At 36.9% G+C, this 21,326-nt stretch overlaps 1 protein-coding gene and 1 long non-coding RNA gene across 2 annotated transcripts in view; both read right to left on the reverse strand.

Annotated features, from left to right (window-relative positions):
* Positions 1–1,722: 1,722 nt before the first annotated feature.
* On the reverse strand, positions 1,723–3,551 carry LOC127617671 (uncharacterized). Its single transcript, XR_007967372.1, has 3 exons — positions 2,236–3,551; positions 1,911–2,071; positions 1,723–1,825 (listed from the first exon to the last, which is right to left on the reverse strand). It is a non-coding gene; the product is annotated as an uncharacterized LOC127617671 (long non-coding RNA).
* Positions 3,552–3,825: 274 nt separating this feature from the next.
* fam83b (family with sequence similarity 83 member B) overlaps positions 3,826–21,326 on the reverse strand; it is a 29,111-nt gene continuing 11,610 nt past the window's right edge. The window contains exons 3-5 of the mRNA XM_052089682.1: positions 18,587–18,751; positions 13,664–13,788; positions 3,826–9,828 (exon numbers count right to left, since the gene is read on the reverse strand). Of these exons, the coding sequence (XP_051945642.1) occupies positions 7,785–9,828; positions 13,664–13,788; positions 18,587–18,751 (2,334 nt within the window). The 3' untranslated portion in view covers positions 3,826–7,784. The remainder of the gene's footprint in view (positions 9,829–13,663; positions 13,789–18,586; positions 18,752–21,326) is intronic.

Raw genomic sequence — 21,326 nt, forward strand, 5'->3', positions numbered from 1 at the left:
TGGAGCAGCTGCCCCGCGACCTGACTTCGGATAAGCGGTTGAAGATGGATGGATGGATATCGTCATCATTTTGTTACTATTTTTGTATTTGAGAACATATGTTGGTTCTGGGAGAGCAGAATATCTATGTGTAATTGTAAATTTGTAAACAACAATAAAAACCTTTGACATTCACCAGTTAATTGAAAGTAAATGAACAGATCCTAGAATTTGTAGTTGCTAATAGCACTTACAACTGAGCTAAATGAGCTTAAAATGCATAGTGGGGTAAACCCAACTCTTAGGGTTAAAAAACTTAAAAGTAGTAGCTGGCGTAACACATTATTTTGAATGGACGTTTATTAATTTGGGCATAGTCAACGTTTCAACGTTGTTAAAATTTGTTTCAAATGTGGGTCGCAAAAATATTTTTTTTAAATGAAATTGTTTTGTTAAAAATTGGGCTTCATATAATCAAAAAGAAGACAAAATACAGGAAGAGATGCATTTTTTTTGCATCCTCATTGAAAAGTTTTACACTTATATACTGCTGTGAATTATGGTGCCTTGATTCTGCCACAGAAAATGAACAACAAAACAAAAACAAAAACAAATAAATGTAATGCCAACTTTTTAAATAAAGTTAGAATTATGAAATATACCCAGATAGCAATAAGTCGGCGGGCCGCTGGCGGTGCGCTGGCGGCAGTAGAAGCGGCAGAATGGCGATATCGCAAACACGTTTGATGGCGCACCGCCGGCGGCAGCTGCTTTTTAAAAGTGGCAGCCGCCTTCGCTCCGCGGCCGCCCGCTGGCTATCCGTCGCCGCCGTTATCGGCGGACCGTCGGAGGCAAACGCTTTTTCGAGCGATCTTCCGCGCTTATATATATATATTATTTTTATATATATATATATATATATATATATATTTATAGCATGCAGTTTATCAAGAATAATGATTGATCAAACGAGACAAATTTGCATTTGGCGTTTTAATTCCACATTTCAAAGTACAGTAACTGTCATTGAAACAAGATGTCAGATCACTGAAATATAAATAAAAGAAAAATACAAACATTATATACACACACACACACACACACACACACACACACACACACACACACTAAAGAACATGCAGGTTTCCAAATCAATTTTGGTAAAAAAAAAAATTCTTTTTTTAAAAACACTACCGTAACACATTGTTAATAATATAAAGAGGTCAGCTCTGGGATGAAAAGTATTACCAGTAAATGTGCAGGATAACAGGTATAATATACATTTTGACATTCAACTTACACATGACAACAAGTGGGAATAAATATAATTAACAGCAGAAAATCTGGCTGTAGAGAACACAGCCAATCAGAATGTCTGGAGAGGTTGGGGACTGTGTGGTGAGTGGGCTAAGAATCACCGGTTTTCCCGACCTCCAGAATGAGGCAGTGCAAATTGGCATATCTTCAGTGATTCCTCGTATGCCTGTATAAAAGGACAAACCATCCCATATTCATCCAAGGAGCTGCCCTCAAAGCAGGGTCACGAGAGAAAAAAAAAAAAAAAGCAATTTCCACAGTGAACAGTGTGGATTGGGTGAGTGTAGTCTGACACTTTTAGCAGGCTTTTTTAGGGGTCTTGATGTTACTGACTGCAGGATAAAGAAAGGGTTCCAGTTGTCAGTGATGCTGGGTAGTCAGCCTAGGTTTAAGGGGTCGGCTGTGGGTCCTCTCAGCTGTGCGGCCTTTTCCACCTTCATGTTCAGATGCTCCTTTTAGGTAACGCTAACGCTAACCTGGATCGCCTCATCAGTGGCATGCTGGGTTGCCGGGTTCTTCCGGATGGCTCCTGTAGAAAATAAAGATCTGTCATTCCATTTGAATGGCATAAGGTCATACACATCTACTTAAATATAAAAAAATATCCAACTTACTTTAAACAATGGTCTTCAGGAACATGTCTCTAAAACATGCTTTATCCCCTACACCAGTCCAGGTTGTATTGATGGAAAGGTGATTAGAGAAGATACTCTGAAGCATTCAGCCACACGGTTGTCTTTAGGTCCCTCCCACATTTGATTGCCAAACACCGAAGCTGAAAATACAAAAAACATGTTACAAATTACATTTCTCTGAAGCTTCTCATAAATTTAAAATGTGACAGGCTGTGGATTCAGACTGTAGAATATGCAGTGTACGATCTTAATTTTACTTTTTAGATTACCCTATGGCGTTATAAACTGAAATCGGCACACTTACAAATCGTTGCTGGAGCTCTTTATCCTGCCTCAAACTGTTGTCAAGCAACACCAAATCTTCCTGGGTGTCTAGGGGAGTAACAGATCCCCTGGCAGGGATAACTCTCCAACAGACACATTGGCACTGAAATGTTGCAGCATAGCATTTTGTTGTCCATGCTATGCACAACATCGCCAAACTCCAAGACGCCGCAGCATTAGGGTTTGATCTGCACCTACAGGGGTTCCCAGAATAAAAGAATAAAGTAGTCAGTCCTGGTCCTTCAACTACTAAACTATGACATTTATATCTAGGTCTACTACATGTACAGGTGGCCCCAGTGGGAATTAAACCAACAACCACAGGTGTTGTTTGCAAGTTGTACCCGATTGCCCAGTGCGAGCAAATGTCTTCAACATTGTCCCAACTTGCTTCACCTGCTCTTGAAGTGAGCCGCTGTCACCAGGGAAGTAACAATATATTGATTAGCAATACACTAAATATAACAGTAATATAATATAATCACAATTATCATACCAGTAACTTTCCCTGTAATTTCTATCCACAGTATGTTATGCATGGCATACAAGTTCATAATGAAGAACCCTTATGATAACATATAAAAGGGGAGGAAAAAGAAAATAATTAAATATTGGTATACAGATTTTGGTTGATATATCATACTGTACAGTGAAATTTGCTATTGTTGTATCCCTACTCACCTGAAGGACGGATAGATCAGGCAAATCTCCAGTCAGGCCTTTGTAGAGTGTGTGCTCCTGCATATCCACAGGTATTTTAATTCAAACATGCAACATATTGTAATAAATCTACAATATTCAGCCTTTACCTTACACCCTCGGTTGTTGCTCTACACTTTTATTATATTAAATACTTATCTATATAGCTTGCTCACTGTATAATCATGATAGCCTAATACTTATAACACAAGATTGCATCTTAAATGAATGACTGAGTTGAAAACTTGAATAAGAACGCATTTTACACAGAGGGGACCAGTTAGGGTAACTTACCTGCCTACAATAACTGTTTTCATTTGATTTGAGTTACATTAAACATGAATAACCTTAGCCGAGTCCCCAGGAACATCGGGCTATTAAAGTAACAAGCCTGTAACTGCGGTCTTATCAATTCTAGCTTCACCATACACTCAAACTGTGAGGTTTATCTGTTTTCCTCATGGACCTGTAGCACAATGCCCTGACAGTGACTTCACCTGTGCCCTGATCTTTATTAGAAACTGAGAGGAGAGCAAGTTAATATAATTTATATTACAATTATCACAAAAATTAACAAACAGTCTGCTTTAAAACTAAGAAAAACAAGCTTCTATACTAACCTTACATAAAAAATGAACACGTGGCTGAACTAGCTTAGCCGCTATCTGCCGGCACACCACATTAGATTAAAATACTTACCCTTGTAGTTGTGCAGATAACTCGATATGTAGAGTTTAAAGCCCTTGTCCCTCTTGCTTGTCGGAGCAGGGGACCAGGCATCAACAATGCGATGAACATCGCTGACGCCAGTATTTTCGGAAGATTCTGGAGACATCGAGTAAAAACAGACATTTTGGGTGACGCTAAGTAAACCGGAAACAGATATGGCGACAGCGGAACTTCACAGTTCAGTCTTTGTAATGTGTTTTAGCAATACATTTTTAACATTTATAATGCGTTTAGATTTTTTTTTTACTGCCTTTACAGGGACTTTAACACTTTCTTAAACATTTGTACAGGTCATAATTGCAAAACCTGTAAAAGGTAAAATAACAAAAAAAAAAAATCAAGGTTGGAAAAAATGTAGACATAAACGAAATTTCTGCGCAACTGTGAAACCAGAGGATAATTTCGCTTTTTCATTGAGTTTATCCTTCACGTCAAAACAGGGATTTTCATGTTTATGACAGATATCACCATGGTTGCAAATTAATAAAAAAAATTAAAGTATACCCGAGATTTTGGCCATGTTGCAGATGTCTTTCACTATTCACTGATAGTCAGGCATTGGTGAAAAGTCTATCTTCATCAATTTATTCTGCTAAATTGTTCATACCATGAATTAAATATCTATTTTAAAACCTAATCAGAACCATAAAGATATTTATTGCAAAGTAAGTTTTACAAAAGGAATTATTTTTGGTTTATTGGTGCATGTCTCAAATGCGCAGCAATCAAAGAAATGTAAACAATTTTGAAGTGCATAAAATAATTCAATATATTTTACATATATTACTGTATAATTGCTTCAGAGTTTCAAAGTAATTTAAATGTCATTTCCTAAACCTTACCTTATCATGGAATCAAGAGTCAAGCCTCTGTTATAAACCCTAATGGCTTTGGAGCAAAAAATAATAATAGCCAACATGGCTGGTCGATTTTGGGAGTTGAAATCCTTGTATTTCAAAGCGGCTTGCCGCCAGCCGCCCGCGGTCGATCAGCCCGCGACAACCGCCAGAGAAAATGAAATGTCGCAAGAAATGGGAGTGACGAATTCGGCGGCAAACGTTTCATTCAGTGAAATTGTGAGAGTCGCAGTGGTCAGTAAAAAAAATTACAAATAAAATAAAAAGATATAAAGTCGCATTAGCGAGAAATAAAGTAAAAATGGCAAATTATAAAATCAAAATGATGAGAAATACTCACAATTGTGAGATATAAAGTTGTAATTGTGAGAAAAAGTTTAAATTGTGAGATATTAAACTGAAATTATGAGGAAAAGAGTACTTACCTTTGCAATATAGAAATGTACAATTACGATTATGAAGTTGTTATTGTGAGAGAACTCTTTTGTACCAACCAGTAAAAACAAAAAGAAAATAAATACATTGTTCACCTCTAAAGTATTACAAAAGACCTTTCCAGTGTAACTTTCTATAAAACTATTACTGTTTACTCTTTCAGATTAAAGCAGTTATATCCAAACCCAACTTGCAGCCCATCAACTCAAATATATTTTATTATATCATTTTTCTGGGCTGAAACTGCAGATCTGCTCTGAAAGGTAATTATTACATACTTCACTGGAATACTTGTTTCCCTGATAGCACACAAACATCACCCAGATGTATATTAGATGTGTGTGTTTACATCTGGAAGACATTTTCTTTCACATTGTTTGCTCATCTGCAATACGTCAATAAGTCTCGGATGTCAATAAAACATTCAGCAGTCGTCTTTGAGATGTTTATGATTTAGAATATTTGTAAATCTGATCTTTTGAAGATGTTTAGCAGATGTTACTCAGACTGTGATGCTTTCCAGATCTGAAACCGATATCTCTGAGATGTGCGTGTGCTATCTGGGTTGTGCTTGGTTGCCCTGGCTACTACAGTGAAATAATTGTTTTTATACCCAGATAGCACACCTACATCTCTGAGATGGCAGCTTTAAATTGTATTTTTATTCCGTTTTTTCTTCTGGAAAGCGTCTCAGTCTAATTGAGATCAATCCCAGATTTTGAAAGTGTTGAAAGTTGACTCTCCATATTCTACTTTTCCTGTTAAATGAAAATGTATTTAAAAGAAATCAATATGTAACAAAGTTTATTAACATTTTACAAACAAAGCATTCTAAAGTATAAAGATAAAGTATAAAAATGCACTATAATAGCACCAATTCAAGTTGCACTCAAGAGGCTGACTAAATAAAAGAACAGTGATTCGTCAACATTGTCGTTTATCGTATGTTTGCCTTATAGGTGATAGTTTAGACTTGAAGTGCTTCTGTGGAAAGTTATTCAGCATTATAGATGCTGCAAAGTTTGCAATTGCATTCCCAACAATTAAAATATCTTGTAATATTTACCTCTTCTGGTTTTTGTACTATAATTTGAAGACAAAAACAACATTATGGCCTAAATATAGTACAAAAGCCTGTGTAGTGTACACCAGCATGGTTCATCACCCTTCAAGATTAGCAAAGCCCCATTACCCACCAACCAACATTTATTTATCTTGTGTTCAAGCGTTTCAATGTCAATCTGACACTCTGGGGTATTTTTGGCAAACTGTTGTCCAGACTAAAGTGCAATTGAAGGTTGTATGAATGGCGGACTAGAGCTTAAAATTAGATATAAATTAGTGGTTTCGCCCTCAGTTAACTTTTCACAATAGCAATTACTCATGCCCATTGCCCCTCTCAAGACATCCTGTACGCTTAAAATTATTTAACAAATATTATACAATCAAGCACTTTGAGTCTGACAATAAAATGAAAAAGTGTAACAGTGCTTGCAGCATTTTTACCAGTTTCACCAGTAATGCAAACCTACAACACTGGCATTAGCTACAATGCATTCAAGTAAAAACATTGTCTACATTTAAAAAGCTGAAGTGTGTAATGTTTTTGACATTAAAGTGATTTCTCCTATCCCAGTTTAATATGCAGAGACAACTATAAGTAAGCAATTTGTAGGCTGATTTCCTTTCCTTTTCGAATCATTACTCTGTTTGAGAATCCTTATAAAGGGTTTGTTTTTTGTGATTTGCACAGCAGGCCAAAGCAGGACAGAAGCAGTGCACTTTTTTGGTGTTCGTGCTAACAAATGAGTGTATTTACATTGGAAGCAGAAGCACCAGAGCAGCAGGAGTTTTGGCATTGGGCCTATTTTTGCTACGCTGCTCACACTGAATTAAAGTGACAGTGCAATGTTGATGGACATCATGAAGATGAGTTGACTTGAAAAATAAAAACAGATATTGTACAGAATGAACATGTATTTGTAGTTTAGTGTGTTTGAGTATTAATTACAGCTCGTAGGAAAACAAAATAAAATAATCAAAAAAAAATAAAATTACAAAATTAAATGTGGTTATTTTAATTTATAATCTTAAGCGGACATAGGGTTTTAATCAAAATAAAACTACAGTATACTACAAGTCGTAGCCTTAAACAAACAAAATAAAAACCACCCTGTAATATATTATTAATCAGAGAGTGGGTCTCTAAAGGGTTAACAGCAATACACATACAGAGCCGAGTGCTAACAACTGTGATAAGCCAATATCTCACACTTTACTTGGTGTAGAGTGCAGCAGTTTCTGCTGCAGTAATGCTGCTGGTGTAAAAGCAATTTTCTTAAGTGTATGTAAAGGGGTCAAATATCTTGACAGAATGAAAGATATAGAATGAAAGATATCCAGTATGTGAAATGACAGATATCCAAGTCTCAACAAACTCTATGACGTAACCTTACAAGAAACTGTTACTAACCAAAAGTGCAGCTGTAGTTCCAACCACAAACCTTGCAATGCTGAACTATGGTTTCAGGGAAACACCAAATCATTGAACTATGTTGGTAAAGATGGAACTTACAACCATAGTTGGCTAACGGTGCTTTTGAGAAACACACCACAGCCCGACACAACAACATTTACTAGACCAATGCTGTGAGTTTGGGGCAAGAGTATCTGTTTGTCTGCCAAGGAAGACGAATTACGTATTCTAAAAAACAAACATTACTTTTGAAATTTCGTTTGTTGATGCTAGTGGCGTAGAAATCACACACATCAACTTTAGCATTGTACTCTTTCACTATACATTGGCTGATCAGTACTTATTCCTGTGTATCATATTTCCAACCCGTTGAATGAAACGACCAATTCTATTGTCATGGCCATGTGTCTGTTGGTTTGTATATCTGTTATGGTCACTCATTGGTTGTCCTCTTAAAAACACAGAATTTCTTGCTTTCAGTGTTTCGTAGCTGTTTGTCGATGCATATGCAGACTGACCTGCCGAGGGACACTTTGCTTCAAATGAGCAAAGTGGCTCAAATCTGCTGTACAGCCTGTTTGCTGATACTTGTTGCTTTGGCAACAGATCTGATTTGGTTATTGTAGAGTCCGGCCTCTTATTCTGAGTAATGACTGGGGTTTGGTCCTGTGTTTTGGAAATCTCTACAGCACTTATGGTTTGGCTTTGTTTAAGCTCATCAGTGCTAAACCGAGGTACAGATGTCTCACCCACCAGGCCAGCAGAGTTGTTCTCAATGACAGGGATCTTACCGTTTGCTTTCCTGAATCTACTGCTATCAATGGATTTGATGGAATTGGTAGAGCTACCATGACATTTCTTGTCAGGTATGGCATCATCATCCGCGATAATCGTATCAGTGCTGCTTTTAAGACTTGAGCCATTATTTCTTTCTCCTTTCTGTGGGATGTTTAGAAGAGATCTAATTTTCTTGGTGCTCCTTTTAAAGAATCGTGGCGATGTTACCCCAGTGGATTTCAAAGGCTGACTGTCCTCTGTGTCAAGGAGTGTTGCTGACACAGTTCTCGAGGGAGGTTCTTGCCATTTGTTTCCTGACGTAATCATACACTCATTTGCCTTTTGGACATCATAATGTGAGACAGACCTCTGGTCCTCTTTGAGATTTGGAGTGTACCCTCCATTTCTGGGAAGCTCATTTATGGAAACCTTGTCTCTTGGTCTTCTAGGCAAAGAGGAATACATGTAACTAGAGGGCTCAGTCGTGTCACTGTTATATGTATTGCTCCTGGGATCGGCCACACTGTGCCTCTTGTAAGAGTTCTCTCGTTGGATGTCATCTTCCTTGTTTCCAAATCGGTTTTTAGCTCTGTTTAGACTGGCATATATTGCATCTCTTCCAGAGTTGAAGCTTGTGTTAGTTCCTGAGTTTTCTAAAATCTGTATACTGGGCCTATTTTGCATATACCTATCATGCTGTGTGGTCCCAGTATGAGGCTGATTCCACGGCGTTGAGGAATAGATCTGGGCACTCGGTTGAATTCCTACTTGATCATGGTTGAAGGATGCTGAATTATTGGAGTAGCTGTTTGTCTCTGATTGCTCCGGTATGGTGGATGTGAAAACCATAGATGACCTGAGACGAGAGTGCTGAGGAGGCGCTATTTTATTCTCCTTCTCATATTGGTCCAGATAATCATAGTTCTCCTTAAAGGGGGCGTCATTGTTGTTGTTGAGGTAAGACTCTATCCTCCAAGTACGAAGAAAAGACTTAGAGGTACTTGCTAAGCTGGGCAGATTTTGCCTCATGTTGAGAACTTGTTTGTCATGGCCATGGTAAGACTGCCGTATGTGCGAACCTCTGTACATCGGGTTGACAACATAACTTTCATACTGGTTGTCCATGTTTTTGGAGAAACCTCCATAACGGCCGCCCTCTGCTGCTATGTTCCAATTACTGGAGCCATACTTGGACAATTGTGGAATATATGCAGACTCCTGACGCTCGCCAGCATAGCTGTGTCTTTTGTAAAAATCAGATTTTTCTTGCAATAATCGAGTGTGTGGAGTAACAAGTGGCCTTTCTTCAAGCTCTCTCAATGGTGAAAACCCTGATCGTCTTTCACAGGTTTGTCGGTAAACTGCATCAAGCGTATGCCTTAAATGGTCTTTTCTTTCAAAGGGCTTGCTGGAATGAACGTGATATCCATCCATTTTGCCATTGGGTCTTATATCACACTGCATGTCTAAAGTCTGAAATGGAGTTGGGACTGTAGATCGAGCATACAACGTTCGGAATTCCTCATCATAAGACTCCACTAGTTGGCCTGTAATAACCTGCATTATGCTGAGGTTGATCTTCTCGTAGGACCACATGAAGCTGCAAAACAAGATAATAAAAATGAACATAGCCATTAAATTATATCTTAGCAACATATGCAAATGCTCTAGTAGGTGAGCCAGAAGCCAAATACCTTATTCGGAAAGGCAGGAATAATGACTTAAAAACTAATAACAAATTCATCCAATTAATAGAAAAAAAAATCCGTTAGACTGAATATATAAGAAGCACAAGGATAAAGGAATATTTTTAATAAACATATACAAAATTTCAATAAAATATAAGTCTGTGAGACAATATTACTAAAGTTTAAACCATATGAATTAAACTGTGCACTGTTTGTTTTGAAATTGGATGTCTGCGGTCTCAGTTTTTTTGTGCGCTTCTCAGAAATCTGAACTTTTCAAGAGTTATATCAACAAAGACACTATATAAATTTTTCACTTCTTGAAATGTATATGTTAATGTTTTACATGATACACACAAGAGCATGTGAGCGAGCGCGGAGCATTGAGCGCCTTTTTGAAGATTCCACTCAGCTTGCTCAACCCAGCATTGGCTTTGTGATATGGTAAATAAGCAATAGGCCTGAGGTTATGGAGCTCTAACATTGTTTTAGTGAAGTTGCATACCTTATAACCTCAATAAATGCAAAGTATTAATCAAAGCTAAGAACGAGGAAATGGAAAGGGAGTGTGTACTGTGGAGAGACCGTGAGAATTAGCAAATATACCTTTTGGAATCATTCTTGTCACATTGCCAGAGAGCACGAGGATGTGCTACACGATGAAGTGCAGCAAAAGGTGAGCTAGTCGATAATAAATTAATAGATAAGAAATGTATCTTGCTGTTTTGCTATCATGTTAGTGCAGCTGCCAGCTAGATGCAGGCCCAGTTCTGCGGGGATGCGAACGTTAGGGCACCTTCAATTGAATATGTAAACTTATTAATACTGTATATTGGCAAAGCATTTTGCCTTGAATCCCAGCTTACACACACACAAAACCAATAAACATGTATGATCTTGCAGATCAGTGCATCCTAATTTACAGGTGCAGCATTGCCTCTATTGTACTATTGAGCATTTGATTAGTAAATATTTCCGCTCTTGCATAGAGAATTTCTTTGCGGAATTATCTCACTTAATCGTCCAGCTTTAGATTTCTGCTTCGGAATAAAGTGGTTCATAACTGCTGGTCAGTTTCCCAAAGCCAAATCCACACCTTAATGAGAAGTTAAATGTTTTTTTTATATTATTCTAGATTAGTGGTTGCATATAATATCTTCCGACATCGCTTGCTGCAGAGAAAAAATACATAAATGATTGTACATTACAAAAAATAAAACGCTTCATAAAAGAAGGCAGTGCAATTTGTGAATAACATTTTTTGTATTTGTTTTAGGATCATTAAACATAATTTCATCTAATATATATATATATATTGGACAAAATCTCCCTTTATGCAGGACAAATATTTTTGATTTGTTAACTCCATGGTTAATCCTTGCTGTACATATATAGAGCGCATCCTCCACACATGATTGTTTGACACATATAAAGTCCAGATTCACTTTAAAAATATAAAGGAAAAACAAAGAGGGCACATTATATCTACTAATATAATAATTATTATATAAATAACCACATTCCTTGAGCGGAGAGCACACGCATGGAGCGGGTTAATGAGCGGAGAGCACACGCATGGAGCGGGTTAATGAGCGGAGAGCACACGCATGGAGCGGTTTAATGAGCGGAGAGCACACGCATGGAGCGGGTTAAGGAGCGGAGAGCACATGCATGGAGCGGGTTAATGAGCGAAGAGCACACGCACGGAGCGGGTTAAGGAGCGGAGAGCACACGCATGGAGCGGTTTAATGAGCGGAGAGCACACGCATGGAGCGGATTCATGAGCGGAGAGCACACGCATGGAGCGGGTTAATGAGCGGAGAGCACACGCATGGAGCGGGTTAATGAGCGGAGAGCACACGCATGGAGCGGATTCATGAGCGGAGAGCACACGCATGGAGCGGATTCATGAGCGGAGAGCACACGCATGGAGAGGGTTAATGAGCGGAGAGCACACAAATGGAGCAGGTTAATGAGCGGAGTGCACACGTACAGAGAGGGTCATTGAGCAGAGTGCACAGGCACGGAGCGGGATATTGAGCAGAGTGCACAGGCACGGAGCGGGTTAATGATCTGAGTGTCACACTGCTCCGCTTCGCTCACATGCTCTGGATTCACACGTAATGATTCCTATGCATGCATTCAAAAAACAACCTGAGCACGTTGTTGAATTCCTGACCTGAAGTGATGATTTCACATCGGAGCTCGTCTGTCCATCGCTTAATATTGACCACATTTATATCCACATCACAGATTAAGGTATACATCTAGTTAAGCCTTTATTTCAAACTAAGTTTAAATGCTCCATATAGTGTTCATCTACAGTATTCAGAATGAGAATATTCCTACACACATTATTACCCAGACACTTAAGCATGCTCATTCTTTTTGTGCTATTCGCTTCTAAAAACCTAGAAAGGCTCGCTCTTGCCATGTATTCCACTGCATTTTTCTAATCCTGCGCTGGTATTTGAATGAAATAAAGATTTCCTCTACATTAAAACATGTGCGCACAAAATCAGCTTCTGGCGTATAGTACAACTTCCTGATAGACCTGTTCGTAAGCTATATTGATTTATTCTCGGTTATTTTGATATTTGTATTTATATTTAATATTTGCTGCATATTGTGTACTTGACATTTCACAATTGTTTGACACCTTGTGCCTCCAGAATAACGTAGTTATACATGCACAGATGAAAAACGAACATAAACGTAAATTCTGTTTCAGCAGATATTAATGTTAGAAATATAAGGAGAATCTACAGTTAACAATATATTCCACAATTAATGTAGCCTACAAAATAAACTTAATCTGGAAAAAATAAGGAATAAAATAATTATATAATTAAATAATAACAGCCCAATGATAATAGTAATAATAATAATAATAATTATTATTATTATTTTTATTAAATGAATAGGTGTATACAAGGCATCTTTTATTTATAGAAACTATGCAATTAGTCTGTGACAAAAAGCCCTGATTGTTACCACCCCAAAGTGTGTGCGTCTTCTAGTGTGAGAGGGTGGGAAAAGGGGAAAAGTAGCTAACTAAAAGTAATGACGCTAATCACTTAATTACATTGCGACAGTAGTTAAACTTGTTTCACAATAGAGCTTTTCCATTAACAAACTACACACTTACCATTGGGAACTCAACTAGGATTCATTTTAGTGAGTCGGTTCTTTCAGACGGTTCATTTCAGTGAACTAGTTCACATAAATGATTCACTGATTCACTTGTGCCCAGTGCAGCCTTAAACGTCACATTATATCTTCTTGTTCTGTGTTGTTAAAGGAAAACGATTGCAAGCAGTTTATGCACCCAGACTGCGATTAATTGTGTAATGTGTGCACCAACAAACAGAAAACCAAAAACTGTCAGTCTTTACGTCAATGCATGGCGACACACCTTCTGTACCCATGACACCTTCTTTTGACTTGGATCAACCCAAATATATTGTGACATACTGTAAATGGTTTAAAGACACTTAACCTGTGAGTTTTAGCCATCTTTAGTAAGAAAAATGTAAATACAATTTCAAGGAAACCTAAAATGTTTTATCTATCATCAATATGAACTGGTTTTATTCAAGTTTAACATTACTGTATCAACCTCACTACAGTAGGTTATACAAACAAACTTTATTTATAAGAGTAGAAATAGCACATTTCAACTGCGCATTTTCAGTTTATGTACAGTATGTATATATATATATATATAAAACATTTCTACCACCTCACCTGTATGATCCAAAAAATGCTGTTTGGCAGTCAACAAGGAGGAATTTCTGGCCCATAGCTCCATGGAACTTTGCCCCAGATCTGCAACAGTATTCCTGTCCTTTCACGATCCGTACCCTCAAGTTCTGCACTCAAGACAAACATGTTTATATAACTTTTCATCAAGAAAACATGCAAATATGACTATCCTTAAGAGAAATAACAATGAGACATGTTAATCCTGTTCAACAACATGATGAAATGTCTGCCTGGTTAATGGTTAACAAATGTCATTGCTGCTTTGCAAACATGTAAAGATAATAACAGTAATTCTGTCTGTGTTGAAGTCAAGGGTCAGGATTAATCAGCACTGTGGACTGATAAAGCTCCTCACTGTACATGAACCATCTGTGCAACTACAGTAGAGTTCAACACTAATGACAATGTGCATGTAGTATGTGACTGTAAAATCAAAGGTCTTTGGGTTTAGAGTGAGGTCTGTTCCATCTTGTTTGGTTTAAAGTGAGGTTTGTGCCATCTTGTTGAGCAGCTATGAAACATGACACCTGCCTAGAGAATGTAAATGTAAAGCTGAATAAAATGCATGATAGCAATTGCAGAATGTGCTTCAGTAGCTGTTACCATGCTGCCTAGTGGCCTAGGAATACATTGAAGCATGTCCTGATGCGGCACATTGTGAGGTGTGGTGAGAAAAATCATGATTGCAGTTTCTTTTTGGTGCTAATATCCTCTGGGCTATAAGGGAGTGACGGTGTTTCCAGCTCACAGTTGGTTTGTCATCAATGCAAACATATTTCCAGGGATCGCAATACTTGACAAGACACGTTTCATCACTTTGTTGCAATAAAGTCATCGGGAATGATGAGTATGGGGGCGTCATATACCTGATTTTTTTTATTCTTGAACGGGCACTAGAGGCAGTTTTACTCTTAACTTAATGCTGTAGGCAAGATAAGACGAGACTAAAGGAAAAAACAAACATGTTAAACATTTTTAGCAGCTCTTTACGTAGATGAAAGACTAGCTGGATGTCATACTTTTTCCTCCTGTGAATTTGTCTGTATAGATATCTTATAGTCTTGGCAACAAAAACAGCTTTTGAACATTTCCACTGTTATTGCCTAGGAAAAAACGTTGAACACATGCTAACCTTTTGTAGCAAGGCATGTTGTCACATATGGGGTATGTTGTCACAATGGAATCCACCATTAAACTGTGTATTACAGGCTTTTCAGCAACTGTAAATTTAAACAGACAAAAAGAAACACAAAACAGCCCTAACCCTAACAAACTGTCAAATGTTAAATGTAAAATGTTGTTTTGGCCACCACAGATTGTAATTAATAAATTATACACATTTGTAACACTTAAAAAAGTGACAACCTACCCCAATAAAAATGTGACAACTTGCCCTGACAAGATACTGTATTTATAAAAAGTACTAGGGCTGCGAAACTGTTAAAAATATGCAGCTAATTAATCACAGAATTTTCTGATTAATCGCGATTAATCGTGATTACATTATGGTACATGATACATTATATAAAAAAAATAAAAAATTCTAAAATATATTTAATTTATACTTTGTCTCAAACAACTTGGAAGAAATTGGTTAGTCATCATTTATTTTGTATTTTTTTTTGTACGTTTAAATGCTCACTTTTTTCCTTTTTTTTTTTTTGTTTTGGGGATGTAGTTAAACACATTTTACAGGTATTCATTTTTGAAGTGAATGTATACATAATATATATTTTCCAGTGGACTTTTTTATTAACTTTTTTTTTTTTATAAAAATGGGCAGATTTAATTAATATCAAACTGTATTGGCAAGAGAAACTTAAGTGTACACTGCCAATGCATTATTTGACACTTTGCATACAGTCATAAAACATGCTGTATGCTGAAGTTTAGTAAAATTTCAAAACTATTATTTTCTCTGGCAGCCGTTCAGTCTCTACAAGTATGCCTGTCTGCAGCTTGCTGAACGGCCATGTCCTTCTCAGTCTGTATCGTGCACGTGCTGGGTCTCACTCGGGCGGTTTCGCTTTTGAATCTGCTTCGGGTGACAGTATATGAGAGTTTTTGGGCGCTGCGAAGCTCTTCCCTATAAATCTGCCACACCAGGTTCACCATTTGCTGGTGAAGCCTCCATTCTCCATACAGTAAATCAGCTCCCGTTTCTATAATGTCCGGGGCATGCGTTGTGCACAGTGAATAAGTGTGTACTGCTTCACACACTCAGATTCTGAGTTAGGATGTGGAGTCGAGTCGAACGTGTATCTCCTGAAAATGTATATATGCCAATGTTAGCCATATAAAGTGGGGATAAATATCATTGAAGTTTCACCCATTGGACAAAAGTGCCTGTGTTTGCTCCTTGGGACACCTTTCTCCTATTGCATGAAGTAAAAAAAATGGACACTGGATTAATTAAGTTTAAACAAATGATGTTAAACAAAACATATTAATAGCAGGTAATAGCACATTACATTTCCCAGCCCTAAATTATACCCTTGTCCTGAAAACATAGTTCAAATTTTGGTTCAAATCTACCTTACTTTTGGTTTAAAATCTATTTCCTGTTAAAATATCTCCATGAGTGTCTCATTAGAAACAGACAATCACACTTTGAATTAAGCATCAGTAAGTGGATAGATCATGATCTAAACCAAAGTTCCTTTTAAGGTAAGTTAGTCCACTTGGCAACTGTATATGGAATGCTCAAGGGCAGCCATTTTCTATAGATACAAGTGGCTTCAAAGTACAGTTCCTATCTACCGTACATACATGGGGAAAGACCGAGATCTCCAAAATGGTTGGTCAAGGTTTTGGTCAAAAAACAAATTTCAAATCAACAGTACAACCTGACAACAATGTCATAATAAATTAAGCTTCTTTACTTCAGATCATGCTATTTCCCTGCTGGTACAGCTAATCCGCTTGTGCATTCTCGAGCTGATTGACAAGCGATGTTTATATCTTAAAGGTGATTGACTCTTTTACCTGTGGGTAAGGTGGGACTTTCTTTTCTACATCTGCAATATTGTGTGTCCCAATTTCTCCTGCTCATTTTAATACAAATGCTCTGATTTGGGTGACATAGTCTATGGCTAAACTCAATCTGTGCTTAACAAAATTCAAATCACTGCCTCCAGTGGCCAAAGAGGGGACGTGTTTTTGAATGTAAGGGCATGTGTGTGTTCCAGTTTCTGGGTGAAACGTCCACAGAGGGTGTAAAGTGAGCTATTTTCATTGGAAATGATGTGATGAGTTAATAGGAATACTTATTTTAATAACAACAACCCTACATCTAACTGTCAGTGGAGTAAAAATGTAATCTTTGTGGGGAAATGCAACCTTAGTGTGATCACTCTCTGATCAAACTACCGATGCAACGTGCAAAACAGTCACGCCACAGGAGAAGGTAAACGTGTTTGAACTGATGAAAAAAAAAACTGAATGGAGATGGCGCTTGTCAGTAAATCGGTAGAATGGAGTCGATGTCAGGGTACTGGAATATTCGGTAGCAGCATGTCGACTTTGTGTGATCATTATGTTGGAAATCACAACTTCTGATTATTTTATCCCTCAGGATAAAGAAGTAAGATATTGTTTGCTCGGCAAATAACATGAGTAATAGCATTACAGATTTTCAGATAATTGCGGACATATTATTTGTTCTGTCAGTCATTTTTGCATTTAGCTATTCTGACACATTGTGTTCAACATGACTAATTCAGGTTGAATTAATTAGGTTACACTGACAAATCTAAAAGAAAGGTAGAAATAGTTCTTTAGGGCATCAATTGCAGGTTGCCAATTTAAATTAAAGTATACATTTGTGACCAGTCATTTTTAAAATAGATCTCATAATGTCGATATATTTAATGTATTTCTACTTATACACCCTAAAACAAAACAAAAAACCTGGCAGCTGTGGTTGCCAGAATAATTATGTAAAAATACAGTAAAAATTTAAACAATTTTGCAGAACTTTACTGTTGTAATTTACATGACCACGCTGACACTGTAAAAATAATAATAATTCTGTTAAATTTATAGGTAAAATTAAAAACGTCATAAACTTGATAATAACCTTCTGAAACTGTAAAAATTTGCTTTTTAGCTTAACTGTATAAGTTATTGTTAATCACAGTCAAAATGAAAGAACAGCACATGATGACAAAGTTCACAAATGTAGAGACCATCAGTATAAGATATGTGAAATTAAAATAATGCAATAAACATGAACTAAACTACATCAAATATAACACAGAACACCCCAATGTAATTAACTGATATTAAAAATAAGAAGAAACATAACTATTCCCATAAAATATTGAAATACAATGGATCATGCAGGGAATTGTGGGAAAGCCCGATTATTGTTTTTTTTACTGTAATTTTAACAACAATTTACTGTAAAAAGTACATGTAAAATTCAACCATTACTTATACAGGAAAATTATACTTTTACATCTAAACATTTTTTTGTTTTTGTAGCATTTTATTGTAAAAACCTCTGTATTGTCTTTTAAAATAAATGTAAAAATGTTACTGTATATTTTACTATATATTCGTTAAACATTTTTAACAGCGTATCCATGTTCATGTTTCACATTTAATTATGAGGACAGTCACAATGCACAATAAATTAACTTTTATTGAAATTGTTACAAATAATTATAGCACAATTTTAAAAGATAATTGTATTATTATTGGACACATCTCTGTCCTTTGATGTCCAGTCTAATTATGAACATATGAGAGTCCTTTTCTTAGAGAACAGTAAAATGACATCAACTGCCCAGATATATAACATAAACACTATTACGTTCATTTTCTGTACCCATGACACCTTCTTTTGACTTGAATCAACCTAAATATATTGTGACATACTGTAAATGGTTTAAAGACACTTACCCTAAATTTTTGCATTTGGACATCTTGTTTTTCTATCATGGTGAGAAATCTTTTGAAGTAGTCATGGTCGAGTAGAATGTAGACAGGAACCCCCCTGACAGAGGCATCAACCACCTCTTTAAAGATGTCCACATCAGTGAAAACATCCATTACGATTGCAATGACCTGTATTGACATAAAAATGAAAATATAATAGAAATGTCAGTCTCACTCGAACATTTGGGCAATTGCTGAGCAACCGCTGTGATATTCTCCTAAGCCATAGTTTTCAGGGTCCTACAGTGGCCCCATACTGTATTTTGGACCATTCTATGCGTCTTTAAGGGAGGTATGGGTGGGACATGCTCCCACCAATTTTTCCCAGGACCAAATTTTTGTCTAATATAGAGGAAATATTGTTTCCTTTTAGATTGTGTGTATTCTAATTAGTGGCGATTCAGTACTTCAATGTTATGAAGAGTGCTCTTTGAAACTGTTATCATTGGCATTAACAACGTGTACAGACGTGCTCTACTCGCTCTGCTTTTCTGCAGCGTGCTCTCTGTTTCAGTGAAATCACAAAGCCAATTGTAAACCAATGTGTTCCAGCTCACGATATTCATCCACTGACGTACAGATACAATTATGGTTTATTAAAAGGAATTATATTAGGGTGGATTAGGTTGGGACTCCTCATGCTAAAAGGGAAATTAAAGTTATTCCAAAATGTTAATGTGGCTTTTTTATATTAGGGGTCCCTGGGTTGCCTGAAAATAGGTGTCTGTAAAGATGGGGTGTCTCTGGATCTGGGAACTTCTATCTTAAATCAATGACAACTTTGTGAAATACATTGAATTGTACAAAGCCGATGTGGAAACCCAAGAGTCAGCACAGAAGCTCAGTTTATTAAAACAGCACTCTACATTTACCTGCTGCACAAACCACAAGAGTTCAATAACTCCAAAGGTTGCTTTCATGAAACTGGCAGGTGATGATATGCATTTGCGCAGGCAGTCTACAGAATATTAAATAGTGTGGAGTCAGGGGAAAGTTTATGCTGTGTGTATTACAAGGTTTAGAGTATTTAGTGTTTCTGGAAAACCAGCATTCCATGATTCAAGTCACGACAGGCTTGTGATGTTCAGTTGATGTTCATTCATGACATTGTGCCTGAGACATAACACAAGTTCCACCACTCCCCATAAAACAACATTCGTTCATTACAAAAAAGAAAAAGAAAGAAAGACAGAAAGAAGGGCGGTGGGGTGGGGGGTCAATGAGTGAGGCAGTAATCTCAAGTGGTGCAGTAATAAGATTACAGTAATACGAATTAGTTTTTTGCATTATGGTAATGCAAATGAGATGTTTTGCATTGCAGTAATGAGAATGAGATTTTTGAGATGAGATGAAAAGATCACTCTCAAGTTAAAAACAATGCAAAGAATGCAAAAACTGCTAGAAAAAGGCAGAAAAAGACTTTTACAAGGCATGTCACATCCCACACACTATAGAGTATAGTGAGTAGCTTTGAATTCAAAACATAGATCCACTCGGGATCAGTCAGAATGAAAACGGGATTTATCCTGTTATTCTATTCTATAGAATAGCAATCAAGAAGTACTAATTTGTCCATGAGTGGAATATCTGACATACATGCATATTACTTTTGTTTAATACGAGTAAAACGCTTGATGAGTGCGTAAGAGCATCAATAATTTGTATTTATAAAATTACAAAAAATTATATACATCAGCGTATAGCCTATATCATAATATATCTGTAATGTCTGTAACATGAACATGTGGTTGAAAAGGAGAATACAGGTGTAGGGAAAATAATGCCATTAAAAGCAGAGTTGCAGCTCTTAAAATGTACTCTAGTAAAAGTATCACATTTTGAGCTACTTAAAAAGTACAATTCCTGAAAAAAAAAATCTCAATTACAGTAGCAAGAATGTTTGTATTTTATATTTTACACCCCTGGCAGTCAGAGGAGTGCAGGTTTATCCAATCAGACTTCTGAGCTGGAACTATCACGCTCTAAAATTGGCTAGGTTAAGAATAACCCAACTGGCAACCCAGTGCTGGGTAAATATTGGACAAAACACATATTGTGTTAAACCAACCAGCACAGTTGGGTTACATATTTTACATATTGTACATTTTACCCAACACATCAGCTCATATTTACAAAATGTTGGGCTAATTTCACCTCTGAAATGGTTATTATTTTGGTTAATGATTTTTGGTTACCTCCCAGGAGGCAGTGACCTTGAAACCCTTTGCCATCAGTCCAATTGGCTGGTGACAGAAAGAGACTACACATGCTCTGCCCTGTGAGGACATTATGCACGTACAGTGACCAAACGAGTCAATTTAGGGTATGTGAACAACTCTTTGTTTGCTTTAAAGGCCATCTCCAAGCAAAGAAATTCCCACTGGAATGATGCTATTGCACGCCTTTGATTGGCAAGGCATACAATGACCCATGGGCATAAAGTGCTGATGCATGCATGCGGGCGAGAAGTTTACATACTCCTTAGCCAAATACATTTAAACTACATTTAAATTTCACAATTCTTGACATTTAATCATAGAAAACATTCCCGGTCTTAGGTCAGTTAGGATCACCACTTTATTTTAAGAATGTCAAATGTCAGAATAATAGTAGAGATAATTATTTATACAAGCTTTTATATTTTCATCACATTTCCAGTGGGTCAGAAGGTTACATACACTTTTTTATTATTTAAGTAGCCTTC

Source organism: Xyrauchen texanus, chromosome 24 (genome assembly GCF_025860055.1).
Source record: "Xyrauchen texanus isolate HMW12.3.18 chromosome 24, RBS_HiC_50CHRs, whole genome shotgun sequence".
In the NCBI taxonomy this organism is placed as follows: domain Eukaryota; kingdom Metazoa; phylum Chordata; class Actinopteri; order Cypriniformes; family Catostomidae; genus Xyrauchen; species Xyrauchen texanus.